The 22871-nt window shown below is 43.4% G+C and overlaps 2 protein-coding genes across 3 annotated transcripts; both read right to left on the bottom strand.

The window, feature by feature from the left end:
• Positions 1-844: 844 nt before the first annotated feature.
• On the bottom strand, positions 845-10922 carry LOC120820693 (uncharacterized). Of its 2 annotated transcripts, XM_040178753.2 has the most exons (9): positions 10567-10902; positions 5384-5526; positions 4594-5302; positions 3702-4329; positions 3068-3135; positions 2870-2966; positions 2663-2781; positions 1553-2010; positions 1054-1420 (listed from the first exon to the last, which is right to left on the bottom strand). In XM_040178753.2, the coding sequence occupies exons 1-8, from the start codon at positions 10762-10764 to the stop codon at positions 1555-1557; spliced, it is 2418 nt and encodes an 805-aa protein (XP_040034687.2). In that variant the 5' UTR covers positions 10765-10902; the 3' UTR covers positions 1054-1420; positions 1553-1554. The 2 variants fall into 2 exon arrangements, with proteins under 2 accessions (XP_040034686.2, XP_040034687.2); XM_040178752.2 differs by having other exon boundaries at positions 845-2010; positions 10567-10922.
• Positions 10923-15946: 5024 nt separating this feature from the next.
• fam98a (family with sequence similarity 98 member A) lies at positions 15947-22083 on the bottom strand. The gene is made up of 8 exons (XM_040178352.2): positions 21814-22083; positions 21258-21406; positions 21023-21157; positions 20209-20390; positions 19685-19765; positions 19477-19593; positions 19041-19208; positions 15947-17307 (listed from the first exon to the last, which is right to left on the bottom strand). The coding sequence occupies exons 1-8, from the start codon at positions 21852-21854 to the stop codon at positions 16630-16632; spliced, it is 1551 nt and encodes a 516-aa protein (XP_040034286.2). The 5' UTR covers positions 21855-22083; the 3' UTR covers positions 15947-16629.
• Between the last annotated feature and the right edge of the window lie 788 nt (positions 22084-22871).

Raw genomic sequence — 22871 nt, 5'->3', positions numbered from 1 at the left:
TAGCCTATTCTATATACAGGGTGATGGTTATAATATCAATCTAGTGATGCTAACATGCTAATGGCAGTAGCATGCTGGTGTTTGGCAAGTTGAGTAGCTAGCTAGAGCTAGAGGAAGATTATGAGCCTGTGTGTTCATAATAACCTACTCGAGACGTCTGATCATCTAATCCTGCACTGTGTTACACGTTATGCTGTATCTTCTCAATGTGAATGTCATATACCATAATAATTACTGACAGATAATATCGTTCAGCTTAGTCCAAGCAGCCAGACTATGATAAAGAATTATTTTCTACATTTTAAATACAAAGTACCAGTATTGTGTACCAGTAAATACCAGCGGCACTAGTATTTGTAATATTTGGTTTTCACACATCTATTCGAAGGGTTTTTTGTTTCATAATACAGCTTGATGGTTTTTTTGCCCATCCCTGTGTGCGGGATGAGACTCACACCTATATTGCACTGATGTTCCCATAAACAGGTGGGAAGGCTGACGTACTGCTGCAGAAGTACTGTGCTGGTAGAACAACACTGCTTCTTAGAGATCCCTTTTATAAACTGCTCATTTGCTGCTGGCTAACATTTGCTATTAAGGTCATGAGTCATATTAACTGTTCATATCAATCTGTTAATTATGATGATGCTGATAGGGAATAAATCAGTGAAATGTTTCAACAAAATGTGATCTAGCAACAGATTGTTGCTAGATATTTAAACTAAAGTTTGGGCCTTCACAGGTCTTAGTTGCGTTTCGGGAGATTTAGCTGAACGTACCCACGTTTACCACCTTTGACCTAAGTGGGTTTCCTGGCCGTGGAGTCAAAGACATAATACATTAATGATGTATAAGCATAGTCGTTTATTCTCAATAGCACTCACTAATCACTCAACCTGTGAAGAATTCTGGACACTTGAACAATGTAGTTTTGATTATTGATCATGGCCAATGCAGAGAGATAATCATCTGATCACTCAATACCATTTTACTTCTACAAATTACATCTTACACATAACTCTTTACTTTTCAAAGTCACCACAGGAGACAAACTTGTGTGTCATTTTATATTTCAGATGAAAATGCAGACAAGTAAGAAAATGGAAATAGATGCAAAATACAGAGATCACGTTTCTAATCCTTTAATGTTGTTGGAAAAGAGTCACACAGTAGCAATGGTATGGAGAGCGGATTTAATACAAAAACAATTCTAACCATTGATTTAGAACATGAAACCAGGACATGAGTTATAGAGGACCACACATTTACATATCAATTGGTAATGTAAAAAAAAAAAAAAAACAGATTCATCCAATCCAGTAGAGGTCGCTCACATTTGGCTTTAGCCGGCACAATCACTGGAGGCAGCGCTATGAAGAGCTGCACGTTACATGCTGCTAACCAGAGGTCGGACCCATTTCTGCAACAAATACACAAAGATGACCACATCAATAAAAAATAATCAACTAAGTTTAACAAGTTGTTTAGAAATACTTGGGGAGCAACAGGATGCCAACATCCCATCAGGCCGTGGATATGACATGAATCTCACTATTAGGACTTCTTCTTCTTCTTTTTTTCCTTCTTCTTTTTCGGTGATTTTCCTATGTGCTTTTTTCCTCTGTCGTCACCTCTAATATCACTGCTTTCATCTTCATCTCTTTTGTCGTTGGGTGGTTTTCCCTGGCCAGCCTTGTCCTCCACACTGACTTTGCTCGGCCCATTGTTCATCTGCTCCTTGACCCTGGCGTCTGGAGGAGGAGTCAGTCCCCGGGACACCGTTATGAGCATCCTCTCCGTCCTCATCTCCTCTTTCAAGGAGCCGCTGTTCTGCCCCGCCCCTTGGCTTCTGCTGTCTTTGTGGCGCTCGCTTTTTTGATCTCTTTCGTCTCTCCAGCTGGGGTCCATGTGATATGCCATCCTGTCTGATGGGTGTGGGTGCTCAGTGCTGTTGCTAAAATGGCGAGAGATTCCCTTGATGTCTTCAGCGGGCTTGTCCTTTGGCAGTTTCTGCAGAAAGTACATAAAAACTATTTTTCTGCATGTTGTTATAGAAGCCAAAGAGTCTATGTCAATAATAAGACAGCGGTGGGGACAAAAGCCCATATATAGTGTGACGTTTTCTGCCTTTTATGAAATGTAATGGGGCTGCAGGGAGAGGAAAAGCTAATTGACTTTAAAAAGTCAATAAAAATAGATCAAATTAAAAACAATCTTCCTTTTACACATTTTCAAGCAACATAACGCATCATTACTTACCTGGTATCTAAAAAAACATGCTTTGTTACAAAGTCTGGCAACTTTAAGACACCCCACATCCCATCATCCTGCCTCCTGCTGCTACACTGCATTCACGTAGTACATACACGGTGGTACCCACGTTATCCCCCCTCCAGTGCCGACTCTGACTTAAGACATACAGCTTTAAAAGAAATACACGGGAAGCAAAGATTTCCTTTGTTGGGGACTCTTTTCAGCTGCTTTTCAGAATCTGTCCTAGTAGGACTTTTTTTATGTGGGATTAAGTCCAAATAAACTAGTGTGTGAGTTCATGTTAATGAAGTAACATTCATGTGTTTTTAATTGGACTCTATGAAACAGACAGAAAGAGATCAGGCTTTCATACACAATACTTGCCGGGAGATACATGCACTAAACTTACCCTGCTGGAGTTACTATGGCAGTGGATGGCTGCGTGGTTTTCAGCACTATTCAGATCTCCAATGAACTCTTCACATTTCTGGCAGTAAAACCCAATTACTGGACTCAGAAAACTCAACCCTGCAAAGGAGTTGACAGAAAGGCAGTGAAGCACACGGAGAAGCTCAGAGTGTGGAAGCATTGGACCGTCATTACAGAGCAGCTTTACCATCCTGTTTCAACAGTCCTTCCAGTTCTTTCATCAAAGATTCCATTTGTCTTATTCTGGCTTGTTTTTTGTTTCTTGTTTCCTCATTGTCTCCTGCCTTGGAAACACAAGGAACAATTTAAAAAAGAAAGGCTTTAACCATTGTTGAAGGGTTTCAACTCTATCACTCAGATGTTGAGTAGCTTGAAAACCTCTTACCTTGTATCTATCAGAGAATGTCTGAGATGTGACACTGGCATCACGTTTTTCACGCCTTTCTTTGGTAACTTGAGGAAAGAAACAACAACATGATTCTGGATTTTATATCAAAAGCATGAAGCTATAAAGACAGAGAGGATAACTCTTCGATCCAGATTCATTTCCAACCCATTGGGTACACCGTCACCGGTCAGCGCTCACAAAATCTCATTCACGGCAACTTGAAAACGGATCCAAGAGAATGGGAATATTCCGCTGCCATGTCTGTTACTGGGGAGAGTAACGGCAAAGGACTCCAATGACCCGCTTTGGTAGCTGGAGATAGCTACCGACAGCGCTTCCCGTTTCAGTGACGCCATGGTTGAAGCACGTTGTTTGTGCCATAGATGAAGCCTTCTGTTACCTGGTCGATCATACAGGGAACCAATCTAAAAACTGGTGTCAATATTCTATGGATTAGATTGTGCAAATCAACTTCACTCCATATATATGTTAAGTTAAAGCAATAGTCTAGTGAAGCTTTTAAGCGGAGATGTGTTAAATCGTTTGGCACAAACAAAAGTCCATCAAAGTAATAAACACAAAAAGGTGTCGCGGCGGGTTTAGGAAATCCAAAGACCTGTAGTTGACTGACCTTTGATCAATGACTGTAAGGACTCCAGAGCGTGACGCACATTGGGGTGACTCAGTGCTGGCAATGCCAAGGCTGCAGCAGGACGTGCAGGAGACGGTTGCTTCCCTTCCTTAAGCCCCTGCATCTTATCCATGATCTCGCTGACGTCTGCTTTGCCCAGACTTTCTAATATGTTCCTGATCTTCTCATACTCAATGCTGTCCAGATTGGCAGAGGCTACACTAGGGGAAGTCATTTGAGGCTGCTTCAGATCAAGCGGACCCCCAAAAGTGCTGAATCTGGACTTCTGATGATGTTGACTGCCTGAATGAGCCATCGCCCGTGGTTTGGCAAGCTCTCCGATCCCAGGAAATGGTGTAAAGAGTGTGGTGGAGGATTTTTTGGCCTCTTTTCCTCTTGTGTCTTCATTCCCATACAGAAATGACTCTTCATCCTCAAGCACATCTGCTTTCAGGACTGCAGAGTCCTCCTGACTCTGCACCTGGAGCCAAGAAAAGTCACTGCCTACTCGGTCATGGGGAAGGACCATACTGTCATTTTCCAACGATGTTGAGTTCTCATTACTGTTGCACGGCTGATGTCTCTGCACGTTAGGCACACAATCCACTTTTTTGCTTTTATCTGAGGCCTGTACAGAGGAGATAGCAACAATGACATACATCACTTTCTCATCTTGCTAAGCAAGCAATGCAACCATGTGCTGGCATGAGGTACTAGCTAGCCAATAAAAAGTTAAATACATGTGTGTGTATGTATGTATATATATATGTATATATATGTGGTCAAGACAACTTGCTGGAGTTCAAACAGAGCATCACAATGGGGAAGAAAGGGCATTAAGTGACTTTATGCCAAAAAGTGTGCATTTTGGAGAATGAAAGATGAGCTCTACCTGAATAGTGAGGATGGCATCTTTGAGGGTTGGCAACCGCTCTTCCAGCTCTTTGCTTTTCATGACCAGCTTCAGTCCTTCCAACAGGCTTTTCCTTGTCAGACTGGTATTGCCGCTAAAACCCTTTCTCTGGGAGTCTTTGCCAGGACTTTTTTCACTGCTGCTACTCTGTGACCTGGACCTCCGGGCCCGGCTCTTGCTCCGCGCTCGACTCATATTCTTGCTTCGGCTCTGGCTCAGACTCCTACTGCGAGGCCTGCTCTTGCTTCTGGCCCTGCTTCTGCTTCTGACCCTGCCTCTGGGCCTGCTTTTGCTTCTGGGCCGGCTCTTGCTTCTGGCCCTGCCTCTGGGTCTGCTTTTGCTTCTGGCCCGGATCCTGCTTCTGGCCCGGCTCCTGCTTCTGCTCCTGGCCCGGCTCCTGCTTCTGCTTCTGGCCCTGCTCTTGGCCCGTTCACGGCTTTTGTTCCTTACTCTGCTTCGTGCTCGGCTGTTGCTTCGTGCAGGACTCTTCACACGAGACTTCCCACGGCTTCGACTACGGCTCCTGGCCGCATGCTTCTGGAACTCAGGGTTTGATTTGAGGATGTCTTTCAGGACATTTGTGGAGTTAAAGGCCTCAGCCAGGTTGTCTGCCATGTTTCCTTTGAGATAGTCTGGAAGAGGCTTATTGGCTGCAATGCACCTCAGGAATTCCTCACCAGCCTCCTCACTGAAATGCAGCATGCATGTGCTTCAAACGACATGAAACATAGAAACATGAAATATTTCATCATCATTAACAAACGTTTACCTGCTGTCAGGAGGTTGATGATCCATAGGAGGGGGATTCCACAGTGGGACTTGATTATGATGATGTTGTACAGGAGGGGAGATCTGCTTGCTGCCTCCCAAAGCAGTCATTGTACTATTTATGGAGAAGGTGCTACAGTGGGGCTGAGAGTATTCACAATGCATGTTACAACCACAAATTACAAATCAGTTCTCAAATTATAATTTACCACTGTATCACCATTTTTAATGATTATATATATATATATATATATATATTCCCACATATGTACGGTACTGTAAGAAAAACAAAAACATTTACAAATAATTTGTAAACAAAACAGACAGAGACCACTGTAGCCAGTCACAGCTCTGTCGAGACGTGAATTTATTTGGACCTCAGTAGTAACGACGTTATGAACTTCTTCTAATAATAAGAGGGAAAAAATGGTCTCCTGCCTTCGACCAGTGCTGATCTGTCCTCGCGTGTGGGAACCTTGGCTGCAGCAGTGGGCCCTGATACCTGCTTGATGGTTCCTCTCCCATCAACCTTGATACACTGACTGCTGTAGTCTAAATGTTCTACTTGTCTCTTGGAACTGATTCCGTCTAAGTTGCTTAAGGAAGTTTTTCCTTTAGTTAGCACGTCTACTGGATAATATGAATCTGTCTCTGTTGACAGTCCTTCAAGGTAGCTGTAATTAAACCTCTTCTTGCTCCAGAGGTGCCGGCTAACTACAGACCCGTCTCTGATCTTCCCTTCCTCTCTAAGGTCCTTGAGAAAACAGTCACAAACCAGTTTGATAACTTTCTACATAACAATGGTTTGTTTGAAAAGCCTGTGGTCAAGACTGTGAAGAGATGGACCATCGAGGCAAAGCTGGAACTACAGTCCTACTTTGACTGCACTGATGGGAGTGTTTTCAAGCTGCTGCTGCTCACCTGGATGACATCATACATCAGCCGCTCTGAGGACATGTGTGGGCAGGATGAAACATACTGCACATACAAAAAACTCAAATCTGTTGGGCTGAAGAGGCCTACGGGGGGAGTGAGAAATGTTTCCAACACCTGGTGTTGAAAGTATTCCACAAAGAATTAAGGCAGGTCTGAAGGCAAAATGGGGTCCAACCTTCTACGAGCACGGTGGACCTCATAACGTGGCCGGTGAGTGTGTATTAACGGTAAGTATACTGTAAATATAAATACAAAACACTTCAAGCTTCAAGCTTCAAGCTGCAGCGTCAAACGTTGCAACTTCAAACTTCGAACAAGAAATTAACTGTGCCTCCCGTTAGAATAATCGGAAATAAATTTGGTGTCAAATTAAAAACACCTAGGAAGTTTCATATTTTTTAGAAAATAACATGTGTAGATATAGAAAATGTATTTTCAGAAAAATATAAATAAAATATAAAAGTAAAAGAAAAGAAATTCATGTTTTAAAACGTTTCGGTTTGCACAACATTGCATAAACAGAGGAAACAACGCTATTAATACCGTGCTTTAGCATGACGCCATCCTAAATCACGGACGATGATTTGCGCTTTGCGACAGCTCGGGAAGTTGAACTTCTCTCAGGAGCTACTGGTCCTGTTCTACTCCACCATCACCAGTCTGTTCAGTGTTTCCCCTCCCCTTATAACGGGGGAATTCCCATTATGTGCATATGTCGCAGCGCTTGTAGCAGCGCAGCAGAGACCCAAACCCCAACTGGTCCCCACTGTAGTCGTGTGTGTTGTGTACGTTTACAGACACATAAAACGTCCTCTGCCCCAAAAATCTCACATGGACACAGGAGAAACTCCCCCCAGAAGATATCTTGCTACTCTCAATATTTAAACTATTTCTGTCATAGGCACTGAACCTATTGTAAATTCTTACATGGTTAGGTCTGTACACAAGACGTCCACCACTGTCCCTCCCCGTTTCTCTCCCCATAGGAGGGGTTTCTGGGGGGAGTTTTTTCCTGTGCCGATAGGAGGCTTCCGAGACAGAGGAAGCAAAGATGTCAATGTTTGGACCCGATCACTGATTAACTAGGGCAGCGATTCCCAAAGTGTGGGCTGCGGGCCCTGGTGGGCCGCGAAGGTACTGCAGGTGGGCCGCGAGAGGTCATTTACAATAAATAAATGAAATGAAAATGAAAAGTTTGAAATTAATATAAAAATATTTATGATGCGGCACATTAGTTATGTGAAACCTTAATTGATGAAGCACAAACAATTTAAACGGACAGATTAATAAAACACTAAGGCTCTCACTCGAAACGGCTGCTCTTGTCCGCCTGTCGTTGTTCAACAAACTGGGCGCCCTCTTGTGGTATTAAAGTCAATATACCGCATGTTCCGCACTCCAAGGTGCACTTAAAAGGCTTTAACTTCCTCAAAAAACGACAGTGCCTTATAATCCGGAGCACCTTATATACATGGATCAATTGGTTAATCGGTTGATCCATACTGGTTGTACACGCCGCTCAAGGCGCTCTGCCAAACATGCCAAAGCTCGTCTACGATGGCGAGATGCTGAGCGGCGCTCAAGCGCGTGAGATATGGAGCTTGTTTCAGGGCACGTCGGAGAAACAAAGCTGTTGTTCTCGCCGAGCGAGAGACAGTGCCCTTTTCTCTACAGTAGCTGAACCATCTTAACGGGGAGAATAAGTTATTCTAAAAGGAGCCGAAGATTTAAGGCGTGGATGGCGAGGGGGGCGGCGGGAGCGGACGCACCTCGCAGCATCGATCGGACCCTGAAAGCACCGTCTCCACGCATTGGTCTTAATGTGCCGGTAATGATGGTAAATGATGCTTGTAGCTGGTTGTCATCTATGGTTACATAAAGGTGTTGTTTGTGTTTTGACAACGTTTTATCTCATAATTTCGACTTTCGATCCCCTTTCTTCAGTGTGGAAATGGGCTTCTATAGTTGTGTGAATGCATCGCTCCAGCCAATCCAAAGACGCGGTTTGTAACCAATCAGATGTAGAGACCATGGTGACTGGCTCCGCCCCTTACTGTTAGAAAGAACAACAGCGAGCGCGTAGAAAACACCTTCAAGCGCGAGCAGAGATTCACCTCGCGAGCAACGAAGTTCACGCTCCGCGAGCGAGCAAATACCTCGCGGAGATGGGTTAATACATTTTAATCGGTTAAATTCTTAAGGTCACTTAATCATTATGTTTTGATCAGAGTTGTGATTAAAGGTTTGGGTGGGCCGCAAAAGATTCTCAGATTTCAAAGTGGGCCGCAGCATTCTTGAGTTTGGGAACCGCTGAACTAGGTTATTAATGAGTAGGACCAGGTTTAATAAATATTAATGAACAAGAGACCAAAACCAAATACTAAATCTGACTTGGAGACATGAATTTTCCATCATGGACGGCCGGAATTTTTTTTGGTTGAATCAAAATGCCATCATAAGGGAAGAGACTGACAAAACGAAAAAATAAAACATGTGTAAGAAATATGAAAAGATATTTTATTGAGCATCTCTCTTCAGAAAGTGATGTGGGGTAAGCTACATATCAACAATCCAGGGGTTTTCTATTGACAGAAAGTGTCTTCTCAATACAGCGAGGGGGCCGAATGCCATCGAGACAATACAAGAATTTGGGGATTGTCTTTCCTGTTGGCTGAAGTACGCGGTGCTGTGGGTGGTTCACCTGGCTGTGTATGAACCTCAGTGGGGAGCGGAGGCACCGACCATTTCATCATTGCATAATCTTGGATACCGTCACTTCCTTTGTAGAGTTTCCTCTTGATTTTGGTTACTTTTGACGATATTCATTCAGTTTGTCATTTGGAAGATGAATTCATCCAAAGTACAAATGAAGTACATTGCAAATCGCAGTAGCGTACTTTCTTCTGTGGATCTGCAACTTCTGTTCCTCCGTTTTCAGCTATACAGGAATGTTGCACTATTGGAACAGGTCCAATTGCTCAGCAAATACTTGATTCCTTTATATTTTTAACTGCAAAATATAAAAACCAGTGGAAATAGAGAAGCCGATTATTCACAAATAAGATAAAAAGAATATATACACGTAATACATTATAATTTCTACAACATAAGTAAAACTAAATAGAATACTAAACTTAATGTTATAATAGCCATATTTAAAATACTAATAACTCATATTGCTCTTTAATCCATTAAAGATCTATCTATTAAATCCTTTAGGTTCGACGGATGTTCAAAAAGTTGACTTACCTTATCAATGTAGAGCAGGTCCACTCAGCTGATCCGGATTGTGTCGACAAATTTGACGAAAGTGACCCGTCGGTAGAATTGGGAGTTTGTAGATCCAGGAGGCGGAGGCGACGCTCTTGTGGTTGCTGCCAACACGCTTCTTTTAATAGCTGCACGGAAGTTATCATTCTTACACTTTGGGTTCCCTTGTCACCAAGTCAACGGTTAAAAAATAAAAAGCATGTTCTGTTTGATGCCTGAAATATGGTCTGTAGTTTAAAGAAGCTGGAGGGATTTTAACATTTTCTTTTACAATATATCAAATACATTGGAGCCATGAAGGCATTTAACAACCGGCTAAATGAGACTACTGAACTGCATTAGGAGAAAAACAGTCCTTCAGCTTAGTAGTAGCCCAATTCATTTAGTCTCATTAATCATGGGCTCGCTACAATATGTATCGATGTCCTGATGTTCCAAGCGGCATCTTATTGTGAGGAGGAATCTTGACTAGAGACGCCGGTGTGCTGCGTGGATGTGGTCTGTCCCTCAGAGAGGACACGCTGGTGCTCAACAGGTCTCATATAAATGACCCAGGTCACGAGTCAGAGGAGCTTCTGCCACTTAGTCATTCTGTTGGAAGTATTTCATTACTTTTAACGTAGAGCTGTTGTTGAGGAAACAAACGTTGATGCCTGGAAGTGGAGTCACAGGAACAGAACTGCTCCCATCGCAGTAGAAGGCTTGAGCTCGGACGAATTACTACTTTGTAAGTATTACATCGGAGTATTGTTGGCTTGAGGGTGGATACATTAGGTAACGTCAAAGAAACGGCGACACAATTCGCGGGTCATTGACTAGCAGCACATTTGTACCAATTGGAGGCATAACTTGGCGGAGTCACCGGACGACGCGCGCAGCTCAAGAGGACGCGACGCGGCGTCACGGATCCATCGGCCCGCGTGCCGCTGACGTTGCGGCCCCGTGGCGCGTTTAGCCCGGGGGGGGAGAGTTACGTACACTGAGGAAGCGCTCCGCCGGAGGCCTGCCGACGAGAAAATGTCTCTCCGGAGCGGAGGCCGAGAACGCCCCGCGAGGCGCCGGTGGCAGATGTCCCGGTGGAGGAACACCGCGGGGTCTGAAAGGAGGACAGTGGGGGGGTGGAGGTCCAAACGGCGGCGGTCCATGAATAGGTTTCGCGTGTCCTGGGCGGTACATATTCGAGTTGAACGGGACCTGCGATGCCCCTTATCGTAGACTGAACACGCGAACCTGGGCCCAGTCAAACGTGTTGTTATTATGCGGCTTAGTGTCCGACTCGACTGTTGCTACCGGAAGTATAACAGCGACGCAACGACCACTTCCGGGGCAGTGAGTTGCAACACTAAACTAGACCCTTTCTCAATATGCGTCATATCAAATACTACATTAATCACTAGTTTTCCTCCCTACCTCATTTCTGCCTTATTCTTACCTCATTTTTATTTCATGTACATTTATGTAAATATTGCATTTTTATTTTAAAATTGGTCGGCTTTCCGGAAAGGCAAGCACAAGGATTTCAATACACAGGGCGTGTGTAACTGACAATACAAATATTTGAATCTAATGATGTCACTTATCTAACTGTAGCATCATTGATCACTATCATAGATATTAAATGCTACATTAATCTAGGGACCAGATTAGCGTTTGTGAAAAAGAGGACACTTCGTCGCGGGGGGGGCGTGGCGGGGGGCGTGGCGGAGGGGTATTTTTAGTTCGTCCGTAAACTTACCTTTAGTTTCGGCATGGCTGCAGATGTCATGTGCTGTAAACAACGCCGCTAGTGGAGGCGGCAAAGTGCTCAGTGTTGCCAGATTGGATATGGTGAAGTATCGTACCAATGGTCGTATTTGGAGGATAATTATCGTGTATCTGGCAACATTGAGATCGGTCGACCAATGACTGTTCTCTCTACAGCAGCGATTCCCAAAGTGTGGGCCGACTGCAGGTGGGCCGTGAGAGGTCATTCACAATACAATACATGAATAAAAAGTTTTTATTTTTCAATTTTGAAAAGTTTGAAATTAATATAAAAATATGTATGATGCGGCACATTAGTTATGTGAAACATTAATTGATGAAGCACAAACAATTTAAACGAACAGATTGGTTAATCAGTTGATCCATACTGGTTGTACACGGCGCTCAAGGCGCTCTGCCAAACATGCCAATGCTCGTCTAACCTCCCTCGAGACGGACTTTCGCTGGCGGTGATTTGCGCTGATAGACTGCAGTATCTTATGCGCCTTATTGTGCGGAAAACACGGCACACGAGCTCCGGAGAAAAAGGTTTACAAAACATACATTGTCGGTTAATACATTTTTAATCGGTTAAATTCTTAAGGTCATTTAATCATCCCTAGTTTATGTTTTGATCAGAGTTGTGATTAAAGGTTTGGGTGGGCCGCAAAAGATTTTCAGATTTCAAAGTGGGCCGCGGCATTCTTGAGTTTGGGAACCGCTGATCTACAGTCAATTTGTGAAAGACCCAGAAAAACACAAATATCCGACGAAGCAAAATCCCGGACGTTTTTGGAATCCCCGCCGGACGCATTTTTTAGGTCTCAAAAAGAGGACATGTCCGGGGAAAAGAGGACGTCTGATCAGCCTAATTAATCACTAATGATGTCACCTATCTAACTGTAGCATCATTGATCACTATCATAGATATCAAATATTATATTAATCACTAATGATGTCCCTTATCTAACTGTAGCATCATTGATCACTATCATAAATATCAAATATTATATTAATCACTAATGATGTCCCTTATCTAACTGTAGCATCATTGATCACTGTATAATATATATTAAATATTATATTAATCACTAATGATGTCACTTATCTAACTGTAGCATCATTGATCACTATCATAAATATCAAATATTATATTAATCACTAATGATGTCACCTATCTAACTGTAGCATCATTGATCACTATCATAAATATCAAATATTATATTAATCACTAATGATGTCACCTATCTAACTGTAGCATCATTGATCACTATCATAAATATCAAATATTATATTAATCACTAATGATGTCCCTTATCTAACTGTAGCATCATTGATCACTGTATAATATATATTAAATATTATATTAATCACTAATGATGTCCCTTATCTAACTGTAGCATCATTGATCACTGTATAATATATATTAAATATTATATTAATCACTAATGATGTCACGTATCTAACTGTAGCATCATTGATCACTATCATAAATATCAAATATTATATTAATCACTAATGATGTCACCTATCTAACTGTAGCATCATTGATCACTATCATAAATATCAAATATTATATTAATCACTAATGATGTCACCCATCTAACTGTAGCATCATTGATCACTATCATAAATATCAAATATTATATTAATCACTAATGATGTCACCTATCTAACTGTAGCATCATTGATCACTATCATAAATATCAAATACTACATTAATCACTAATGATGTCACCTATCTAACTGTAGCATCATTGATCACTATCATAAATATCAAATACTACATTAATCACTAATGAAGTCACTTATCTAACTGTAGCATCATTGATCACTATCATAAATATCAAATATTATATTAATCACTAATGATGTCCCTTATCTAACTGTAGCATCATTGATCACTATCATAAATATCAAATATTATATTAATCACTAATGATGTCACCTATCTAACTGTAGCATCATTGATCACTATCATAAATATCAAATATTATATTAATCACTAATGATGTCACCTATCTAACTGTAGCATCATTGATCACTATCATAAATATCAAATATTATATTAATCACTAATGATGTCCCTTATCTAACTGTAGCATCATTGATCACTATCATAAATATCAAATATTATATTAATCACTAATGATGTCACCTATCTAACTGTAGCATCATTGATCACTATCATAAATATCAAATACTACATTAATCACTAATGAAGTCACTTATCTAACTGTAGCATCATTGATCACTATCATAAATATCAAATATTATATTAATCACTAATGATGTCACCTATCTAACTGTAGCATCATTGATCACTATCATAAATATCAAATATTATATTAATCACTAATGATGTCCCTTATCTAACTGTAGCATCATTGATCACTGTATAATATATATTAATTATTATATTAATCACTAATGATTTCACTTATCTAACTGTAGCATCATTGATCACTATCATAAATATCAAATATTATATTAATCACTAATGATGTCCCTTATCTAACTGTAGCATCATTGATCACTGTATAATATATATTAATTATTATATTAATCACTAATGATTTCACTTATCTAACTGTAGCATCATTGATCACTGTATAATATATATTAAATATTATATTAATCACTAATGATGTCACCTATCTAACTGTAGCATCATTGATCACTATCATAGATTTCAAATACTATATTAATCACTAATGATGTCACCTATCTAACTGTAGCATCATTGATCACTATCATAGATTTCAAATACTATATTAATCACTAATGATGTCACCTATCTAACTGTAGCATCATTGATCACTATCATAGATTTCAAATACTATATTAATCACTAATGATGTCACTTATCTAACTCGCTTTACTTATTTTACGTGCCCATGCTTTCAATGGTTATCCCATTTCTAACGTCACATACAGTATTCCGGGCGGCACGGTGGCACTGTTGCCTCACAGCAAGAAGGTCCTGGGTTTGATTCCCAGTGGCCTTTCTGTGTGGAGTCTGCATGTTCTCCCCGTGTCTGCGTGGGTTCTCTCCGGGTTCTCCGGCTTCCTCCCACAGTCCAAAGACATGCTCTGGGGATCAGGTTAATTGGTGACTTTAAATTGCCCATAGTGGTGTGAATGTGAGTGTGAATGGTTGTATGTCTCCGTGTAGCCCTGCGATTGGCTGGCGACCAATCCAGGGTGTACCCTGTCTATCGCCCGAAGTTGGCTGGGATGGACTCCAGCCCCCCCGCGACCCTGTGTGCAGGATAAGCGGTTTGACGATGGATGGATGGATGGACAGCCTTATTCCAAAATGGATTAAATTCATTATTTTCCTCAACATTCTACACACAACCCATAATGACAAAGTAAAAACTGTTTTTTGCAAATCTGTTAAAAATAAAGAACGAAAACATAACATGTACATAAGTATTCACAGCCTTTGCTCAATACTTTGTTGAAGCACCTTTGGCAGCAATTACAGCCTCAAGTCTTCTTGGGTATGATTCCACAAGCGTGGCACACCTATTTCTGGGCAGTTCCTCCCATTCTTCTTTGCAGAACCTCTCAAGTTCCATCAGGTTGGATGGGGAGCGTCGGTGCGCAGCCATTTTCAGATCTCTCCAGAGATGTTCAATCGGGTTCAAGTCAGGGCTCTGGCTGGGCCACTCAATTCACAGAGTTGTCCCGAAGCCACTCCTTTGTTATCTTGGCTGTGTGCTTCGGGTCGTTGTCCTGTTGGAAGATGAACTGTCCCAGTCTAAGGTCCAGAGCGCTTTGGAGCACGTTTTCATCTAGGATGTCTCTTTACATTGCTGCATTCATCTTTCCCTCAATCGTGACTAGTCTCCCAGTCTCCCGCTGAAAAACATCCCCACAGCATGATGCTGCCACCACCATGCTTCACTGTAGGGATGGTATTGGCCAGGTGATGAGCAGTGCCTGGTTTCCTCCAGACATGACGATTGGCATTTAGGCCAAAGATCTCAATCTTTGTTTCATCAGACCAGAGAATTTTGTTTCTCATGGTCTGAGAGTCCTTCAGGCGGGCTGTCATGTGCTTTTTACTGAGTGGCTTCCGTCTGGCCACTCTACCAAACAGGCCTGATTTGTGGAGTGTTGCAGAGATGGTTGCCCTACTGGAAGGTTCTCCTCTCTTCATAGAACAACGCTGGAGCTCTGTCAAAGTGACCATCGGGTTCCTGGTCACCTCCCTGACTAAGGCCCTTCTCCCCCGATCGCTCAGTCTGGCTGGGCGGCCAACTCTAGGAAGAGTCTTGGTGGTTCCAAACTTCTTCCATTTCCGGATGATGGAGGCCACTGTGCTCATTGGGACTTTCAATGCTGCAGAAATCTTTCTGTACCCTTCGCCAGATCTGTGCCCTGATACAATTCTGTCTCTGAGGTCTACAGATAATTCTAATTGTGTGCAGGATGTTGAGGAAAATAATGAATTTAATCCATTTTGGAATGTGGAAAAAGTGAAGCGCTGTGAATACACTGTAGCAATGACTTGTGGGTTAAATACCTTGAGGGGGAACGGGTTCATAATGCAGCGTAACAAGTACTTTTATCTAAAATGTCAGTTTGAGATGCAGGGGAAAATTAGTTTAAATAATACCACCAACATACTTTATTATCATTATTATAATATTTTAAATATCCATGAACAACAATATTCATACATGCAAAAGCCCTCAAACTCAAAATTTCTGATTTTATTGCTCATTCACACACCCATGCAAACCTTCCAACATCCAGATTTGTACACAAATGAGCAGTAAAAGATGACATTTAAATAAGTAACAAAGGAGAATCCAGTAAAACCTACTCAAACAAAATTAATACTGGAAAGATGTTTTCAAGTAATTGTCTAATTCAATGAAATGATTAATGAGTTCAATAGTGCACTTCAGATGTCAGATGTACAGTCAGCTTTCCTGTCTTTCAAAAACATATCTAATATAAGGCTAATTAAGTGTCAAAAGGAGGTCAAAGCAGCAGAGTCCAACAGATGCGTAACCCTCTACGAAAGAACTGGAGACAGAAAAACGATGCACATCATTATGAAAAAACAAAGGACCACAATAAAACTGCCCTCTGTAGTAAAACAAGTCAAACCGCGTGTACTGTGTTTACAGTATCTGTGTGGATCCCCTACGTCCTCAAACAAGGCTCAACTTAACCATGCTGAACATTTTAAATCGGATTATAAGGCATTTCCAACGTGTTCACATATAATGTGTGGTCAATCTTTGAGTGGACTCTGCTGCGATGCCCCCCGCTGTGTCTTCAACTGGTGTAGTGTCTGCCTTGATTAAAGCCAGCTTGGTTGTATTGCTGCCCGCCATGTTGAAAGAACTGTTCAAACTGTCCGCCTTGGTTAAAATTCTGCCCCCCTCTGGCGCCCCACCCCCTGCCTCGGCCTCCTCTTCCCCTGCCGCCACGACTTCCTCGCCCGCCTCCTCTCTCCTGATGCCAGCCTCCATCTTGTTGCTGATTGTCATGGTAACCACCACCACCTCCACCTCCTCCTCCACCTCCTCCACCTCCTCCTCCATGGTAGCCAGGGTCCTGGAAGCCTCCTTGGCTGTTCCCTCCTCCTGCGTAGGCACCTCTCCCTCCTCCCCCTTGATGACTTCCAGCATCTTGATAGTGGTTGTAACTGCCTCTTCCTCCTCCAACACCGTCCCCCCAGCCTCCTTGCACTTTACCTCCTCTGCCTCCTCTACCTCCCCTGTCTACATGCCCCCCTCCTCCTCCGCCGCCGCCGCCGCCGCCTCGCTCATATCCTCCACGGCCACCTTGGGAGTAGTGATCATAGCCCCCCCTGCTGCCTCCATGCCCACTCCCACTATAGTGTCCCCCTTGGGGAGCATCCTGACGCTTCTGCCAGGAGGGCATCTCAGGGGGAGGAGGCTCGATCTCACAGGGTCGGCCTCCTCGATCCGGAACTCGGCCCATAAGAACCTGGAGAGAAAAACAAAACAAAACATTAAAACCGGTTGGTTCAAAGGCACCCGACTACCCACATGTGACCCACTTTGGCTCGTATGGGCTGAAGTTTGCACACTGAAAATGTATACAAATATGAAACATGAAGAGCAACACATCACATTTTGGCAAAACACCATACCACCGTGCTGCCTATCCAGAAGTAACAAAGAATCCGGCAATATTCACCAAAACAGCCATTACTCAAAAAACAATGTTCCTCAATGCATGAAAACATCAGGCATTGCGAGAGGAATCCTATGCTTACACCCACCGTTACCAATATGGACACATAATGCCAACCAAGCAGCTCAAGCATTGGTCAGAGTGACCTGCTAGCGCCAAAAGAGATCTTCCTCTATTCACATACTGCATGTCAGAATGGACCACCTTGGACCTTTTGAAGTAAAAAGGGGAAAGAATACGGTTGCTGAAGAATACAGTACAATGCTCTCAGGAGATGTCACAGCAGACAACGAAAATTAATAAATTAGACCCGATATTGGAACTAACTTTGTCAGTGCAAATAAAGAATAAAAAAAATTCTGGAGGAAAAAATCCAGGAATCACTCTTGCATAACGCAAGCAATACATGCTTTGCTTCTCTCCCATCAACTAACTTCTACAATTTTAAACCTTCTACCCGTCTCTTGGGCGACTGTGGCTGAGTGGGGAGCACGGGTGTCCTCCAACCTGAGGGTTGGCGGTTCGATCCCAGGCCTGTCTAACCCGCAGGTCCATGTGTCCTTGGGCAAGAACCAAAAGCCAACATTGCTCCTGCGACTACAGTGTGTGAATGTTAGCTACCGATGGGCAGGTGTGTATGAATGGGAGTCAATGTCATGTAGTGTAAATGTGCTATACAAGTACAGTCCATTTACCATTTGGATCAGATTCCAACTTGGCCGCTTAAGGAAGTTTTACTTTTAGTTAGCAGGTTGTTACTGGATATTAAAATCTTTGTTTGGACCCTGTTCCTTCCTCCGGCCACGGCCCTACAGCCATCACCATCATTATGAATATCCATCACTTTACCGTTACTGTTATCGTAAAAAGTAATAGTTTACTTTGCTTCTTTCCTGCGTCTTTGTGCTTTCCGTCCCCACAGGCGTCTATCCGACGGTGCGTCTATCTGATGGTGGTTTTCCCTGCAGTGGTCCTGCCCTACAGCTGGCTTACTACTCACAATTATTTGAATCATTTCTGTTGTATGAATTGATGTGTTGTACTTGTTCTTTTACGCGGTTCATTCTGTACGAATGACACCTGCAGTCCGTCCTCCTCTGACGTCCTCCCTGAGCTTTCTTTCTTTTTTTCACCCCATTGAAGGGTTCTCTTTTTTATTTCCTGTGCCGATGTGATGGTTTCGGGACAGAGGATGTCGCATGTCTACCGGCTGTAAAGCCGTCTGAGGAAATTCGCAATTTTGGACTGTAAAAAATTCATTGAGGATTTTTGGTGGAAAAAGTGAGTCAAGGAATTGGGGGTGGGAATCTCGCCGTTAAAAGACATAAGTTTAAATCTGCTATTTCTATTGAACATTATGAGTATTAACATTTTTATATTTCACACGAGGTATAATATAAACTGTAGTGTTGTTTTTATACCACATCCGTGCTGCAGACTGACCTCACTGTTTATTTCAAAACTTTAGCATACATTCAATAGACCGGTAAAAATGGTGACCTTTGACCCTGTGGTGAACCTACCTTATTAATGGCACAGGCAGTCTTCTCTCTCATCTTGCCACTGCTTGTGCGTAGAATATTTGAGAAGTCTTGTCGAGCGGCGAGAAGTTGTGCAGCAGATATCTTACTTTTGGTGTCCAGAGCGGAGCGCAGCGGCTGGTACACTTTGGCCAACTTTTCAGCATGCTTCTATAATAGAACATACAGAAGCAGCAACATTGCCAAAAGGGTTCACTCATTGCTCCGTATTGCATGAAATCAGGCCGACACAATGCAACAGCGGCAATTAGTTAATTCAATGATCAAACAAACCTTTTTAAGTTATTGGTTATTCATATTTAGCATTTCTGGCCTCACGTTTTTCGGGCTTTCCCGTTTCCTACATCATAGAATACTGTGACGCTTTAGATGTCACACTGCTATCTACGTGCTGTGTCGGTGGATTGATAAGACGTACCTTTGCTCGGTCAGACCAACCAAAGGACTGCACAGTCACATCGAGGCGTTTCAACAACATCTTTCTTCTCACTTCATACTCATTTACAAGAGCTTGGTTTATAGCTTCAATTTTTTCCTGGCATGAAAATGATAAACAAAAAACAAAGATTTGCTGTCATTTACTCGTGCGGTTTTACAGAGTTGCACTATATTCTTCCTGTATTTACCAAGTGCATAGGTCCAAGGGCCTTCTTCATCAAGGGGTCTCCTACGTGATGAGGCGGGACTTTACTCATGGCTTCTTTCAGCTAGAAACAAAATGGACAAGAGTACATGTGTGTATTACGTGGATGAACGGACCTTGGAAAAGGTGGATCAAAGTAGATCAAACAGCACATTCAATACATGAAACAAACCCATTTCGTTTCACAGCATCTGTGACCCACAGAAAAGTACATTTGGGAGGAACCCGTTGGCAATGTGTGGGATATTATTACATGTTGCTGCCTGAACTTTGTAACACAACTGAGCCTTTTCTTTTTACTTCGGGTGACTGGATCTGCCAAGCTTAGTGACCATAAACTGTGAAAAAGGAGGAACACGGAACAGCTCCTCCCCTCCACGTTAGCAGACGGGCCAAACCTCGAAGGCAGTTCAAACAAACACTCATTCAGGAGCAAAGGTCAGGCGGTGAAACAGTGGTCAACTTCTGTAATGTAGCTTCAAGTGGGTTCTGCTCTCACAAACTCACCTTCTTCTCAATGCCACTGAAGAACTGAAACATGGTGATGTTGGCTGGAGGCTTAGACATGCCCAGGGACATGCAGATCCCCTTCAGCTCCTGGAACATGGGGCTGCCTGCCTGCTGGGCTTTCTTCTCAGGCTTGGTAACCAGGATCATCCTCGACGCCTCCAGCTCCGACACCAGATAGGCTGAGATGGAAATGGGACTGGTTAAGTTCTATTCACAGAAGGTCAAATTTAAAATATGCTCAAGCAGTTGCCTACAAAACAAAAAAAATGTAATTACGAGTTGTTCCTTAAGGCATACACAAAGTCACTCTTTCAATCGGCCTAAAAGCTCTTCATAAATAGCCCGCTTTTCTTCAACGAGTAGAATTCCACACGTTGTGGCTGTAACAGCTCACAGCGCATGTGCACGTCCCTATACTTATTTTTCTCCCTACTTTCCAAGCATGGCGGATTTGCTTATGTTCACCCGTTTAGTCAAAATAGAACACAATGATCACTGCTGACCCTTGACCCCCGTCCCACCACCGGCCTGCCCGCATCGTTCGTGTGTTGCATCTTTCAGGAGCGTACAGTTCATCTCTGAGGACCTGGGTTTCAAACTTCCAAGTGACTTTAAAGTTTATGATTCGGGAACGGAACATGGCGCGGCGTAACCGAGTTAACCGACCGACTCTCCCACATGGCTGAAGCAATAAACCCAGAGGAGACAGGATTACACATAACGGGGTGACAGGAGGGTGCGGCCCAACACGTCGCGAGGGAGGAATCTGGTCTCCCATGAGGGTTTATGAATACGAACGCTGCGATCTTACTGAGGAGCAGCAGACAGTCGGTCCTATTCAGGAGCCTCTTGGTGACGTCTCCGCTGGTGAGGACAGAGTAAGGACAGGCGAGCTCTGACAGCAGGCCGCTCATCTCCAGCTGGAAGCCCTCTGCCTCGCTGGGACCTGGAGAGGACACACACACACACACACACACACACACACGCTGATCTGCTGTCCGGCGCGGTTAAAACGGCTCGGACGATGGCAATAGAGGGGGTCTCACAGTTGGTGGCGTGGACATTCTCCTCCAGCTTGCAGTAGAGGCGAAGCTCGGAGACGATCCAGGCACAAAGCTTGGTGAACTCGGGCGAGGCGGCTCCTCTGCTCACAGCGGGATCCAGAGCTCCTTCCTCCAACAGAGGGCCTTGGTACCTGCAGCAACACACACATCAGTGCAGCACGATCAGGCCACTGAGGAAGGCAGGTTCAAAGGCACGTAGGCACGAGACGAACCACGTCGACGCCGATTGACGCGCGCGCCCCCTAGCAGGGGAGAGGACCGTGTTGTCCTCCATTGAATCCGGACAGGAGCAGCTTCTGCTGACGCAGCTTCGTGCACTTGGCAGCCCGGAGTTGGGTCTATTAATACCGGGCGGTACGCAGCGATGTCCCCGGTTCACCGCACGTTCATCAGCATAAGGACCGTTAGCTGCTAAGCGACAGCGTGTTGACGTTAAACAGTCCTGTAGCGTTAGCGTGCTGGCTAAAATAAGACAGCAGGGAGGCTGCTCACCTCCTATATTATATTCATGCAGCGGAAGACGTATTTGATCACTTACCCTAAATCTTCAAGAGAGATGATGATGATGTCATTCTCCATCCCAATGATCTATAGTCGTGCTGTAAAATCAAGATAACGTCCAATGAAATCGAGTTGTCACATCAGCCAGCTCAGCTGATACACGTTTAACTTGTTCTGCTTCCTCGTCGGGTTCCTCAGCGGGGCGCGAACAGCTGCGCGGCGCTGCAGCGCCCCCACAGGACCCGCGGCGCACAGCGCCCCCACAGGATCCCCCACAGGATCCCCCACAGGACCCGCGGCGCACAGCGCCCCCAGAGCGCAGAACACGTGTATGTGAACAATGATTAACCTTTGACATAGATTTGGCTCCATGTTAACCGGGACATATACTGTGCAATCTATTGGCTCCACTATCCTATCGGGGGTGAACGGGCCAACTCACCTTCTAGGATGACGCAACAGGGTGGAATGTATTTTCCTGTCTGGGCTCAGTGCCATTATTGAACAACATACAATAAAAGAGGCTGAAGTCAGGAATGGAGAAGAGTATCTCGGTCTGCATGGCCTCGGCCTCTGGAGCTACAAGCCAAAATGATTCTGAACCGCCCTGGACCTTTCAGACCCCTCAGGTCCACGTGAAGGAAAAAGGAATTTCTCAAAAGAAATAGAAGGATTAGCGGATTAGCTGACAGGTTTCAGGTAAACAATTGAACTGAAACGTTAGGGTGCGATTGTGAACACCACTTACTGTTTTTGCAAAGTACACTTACACGGTATTAGTGTACCTTCAATTCTAACTCTGCTATAGTATTACTACCATAACTCAGTTATTTTTTTTCGAGCGGTATTTGATAGAAAAATATCATCAACAGATGCACTTCAACTTCAACGTTCCTTAAAGAAAATAGAATGAAGTGGTTTTAACTGAAATGTCTAAATGAAGTCTTAAGTTCGTTTAGGAATTTCAAGTTGGTTGTCAAAGTGTCTATCAAAGGCTTTCATCGCAAAAAGTGCCTGTTGAAGTTGATTTCCAGTGCTCTGGGTTGCTGAGAACATCTAAAGATCAGTTATTAGAGTCAAATGTACTAGCTAGTA

Source organism: Gasterosteus aculeatus, chromosome 6, assembly GCF_964276395.1.
Source record: "Gasterosteus aculeatus chromosome 6, fGasAcu3.hap1.1, whole genome shotgun sequence".
In the NCBI taxonomy this organism is placed as follows: Eukaryota; Metazoa; Chordata; class Actinopteri; order Perciformes; family Gasterosteidae; genus Gasterosteus; species Gasterosteus aculeatus.
This window is presented reverse-complemented; position numbering and strand designations above follow the sequence as displayed.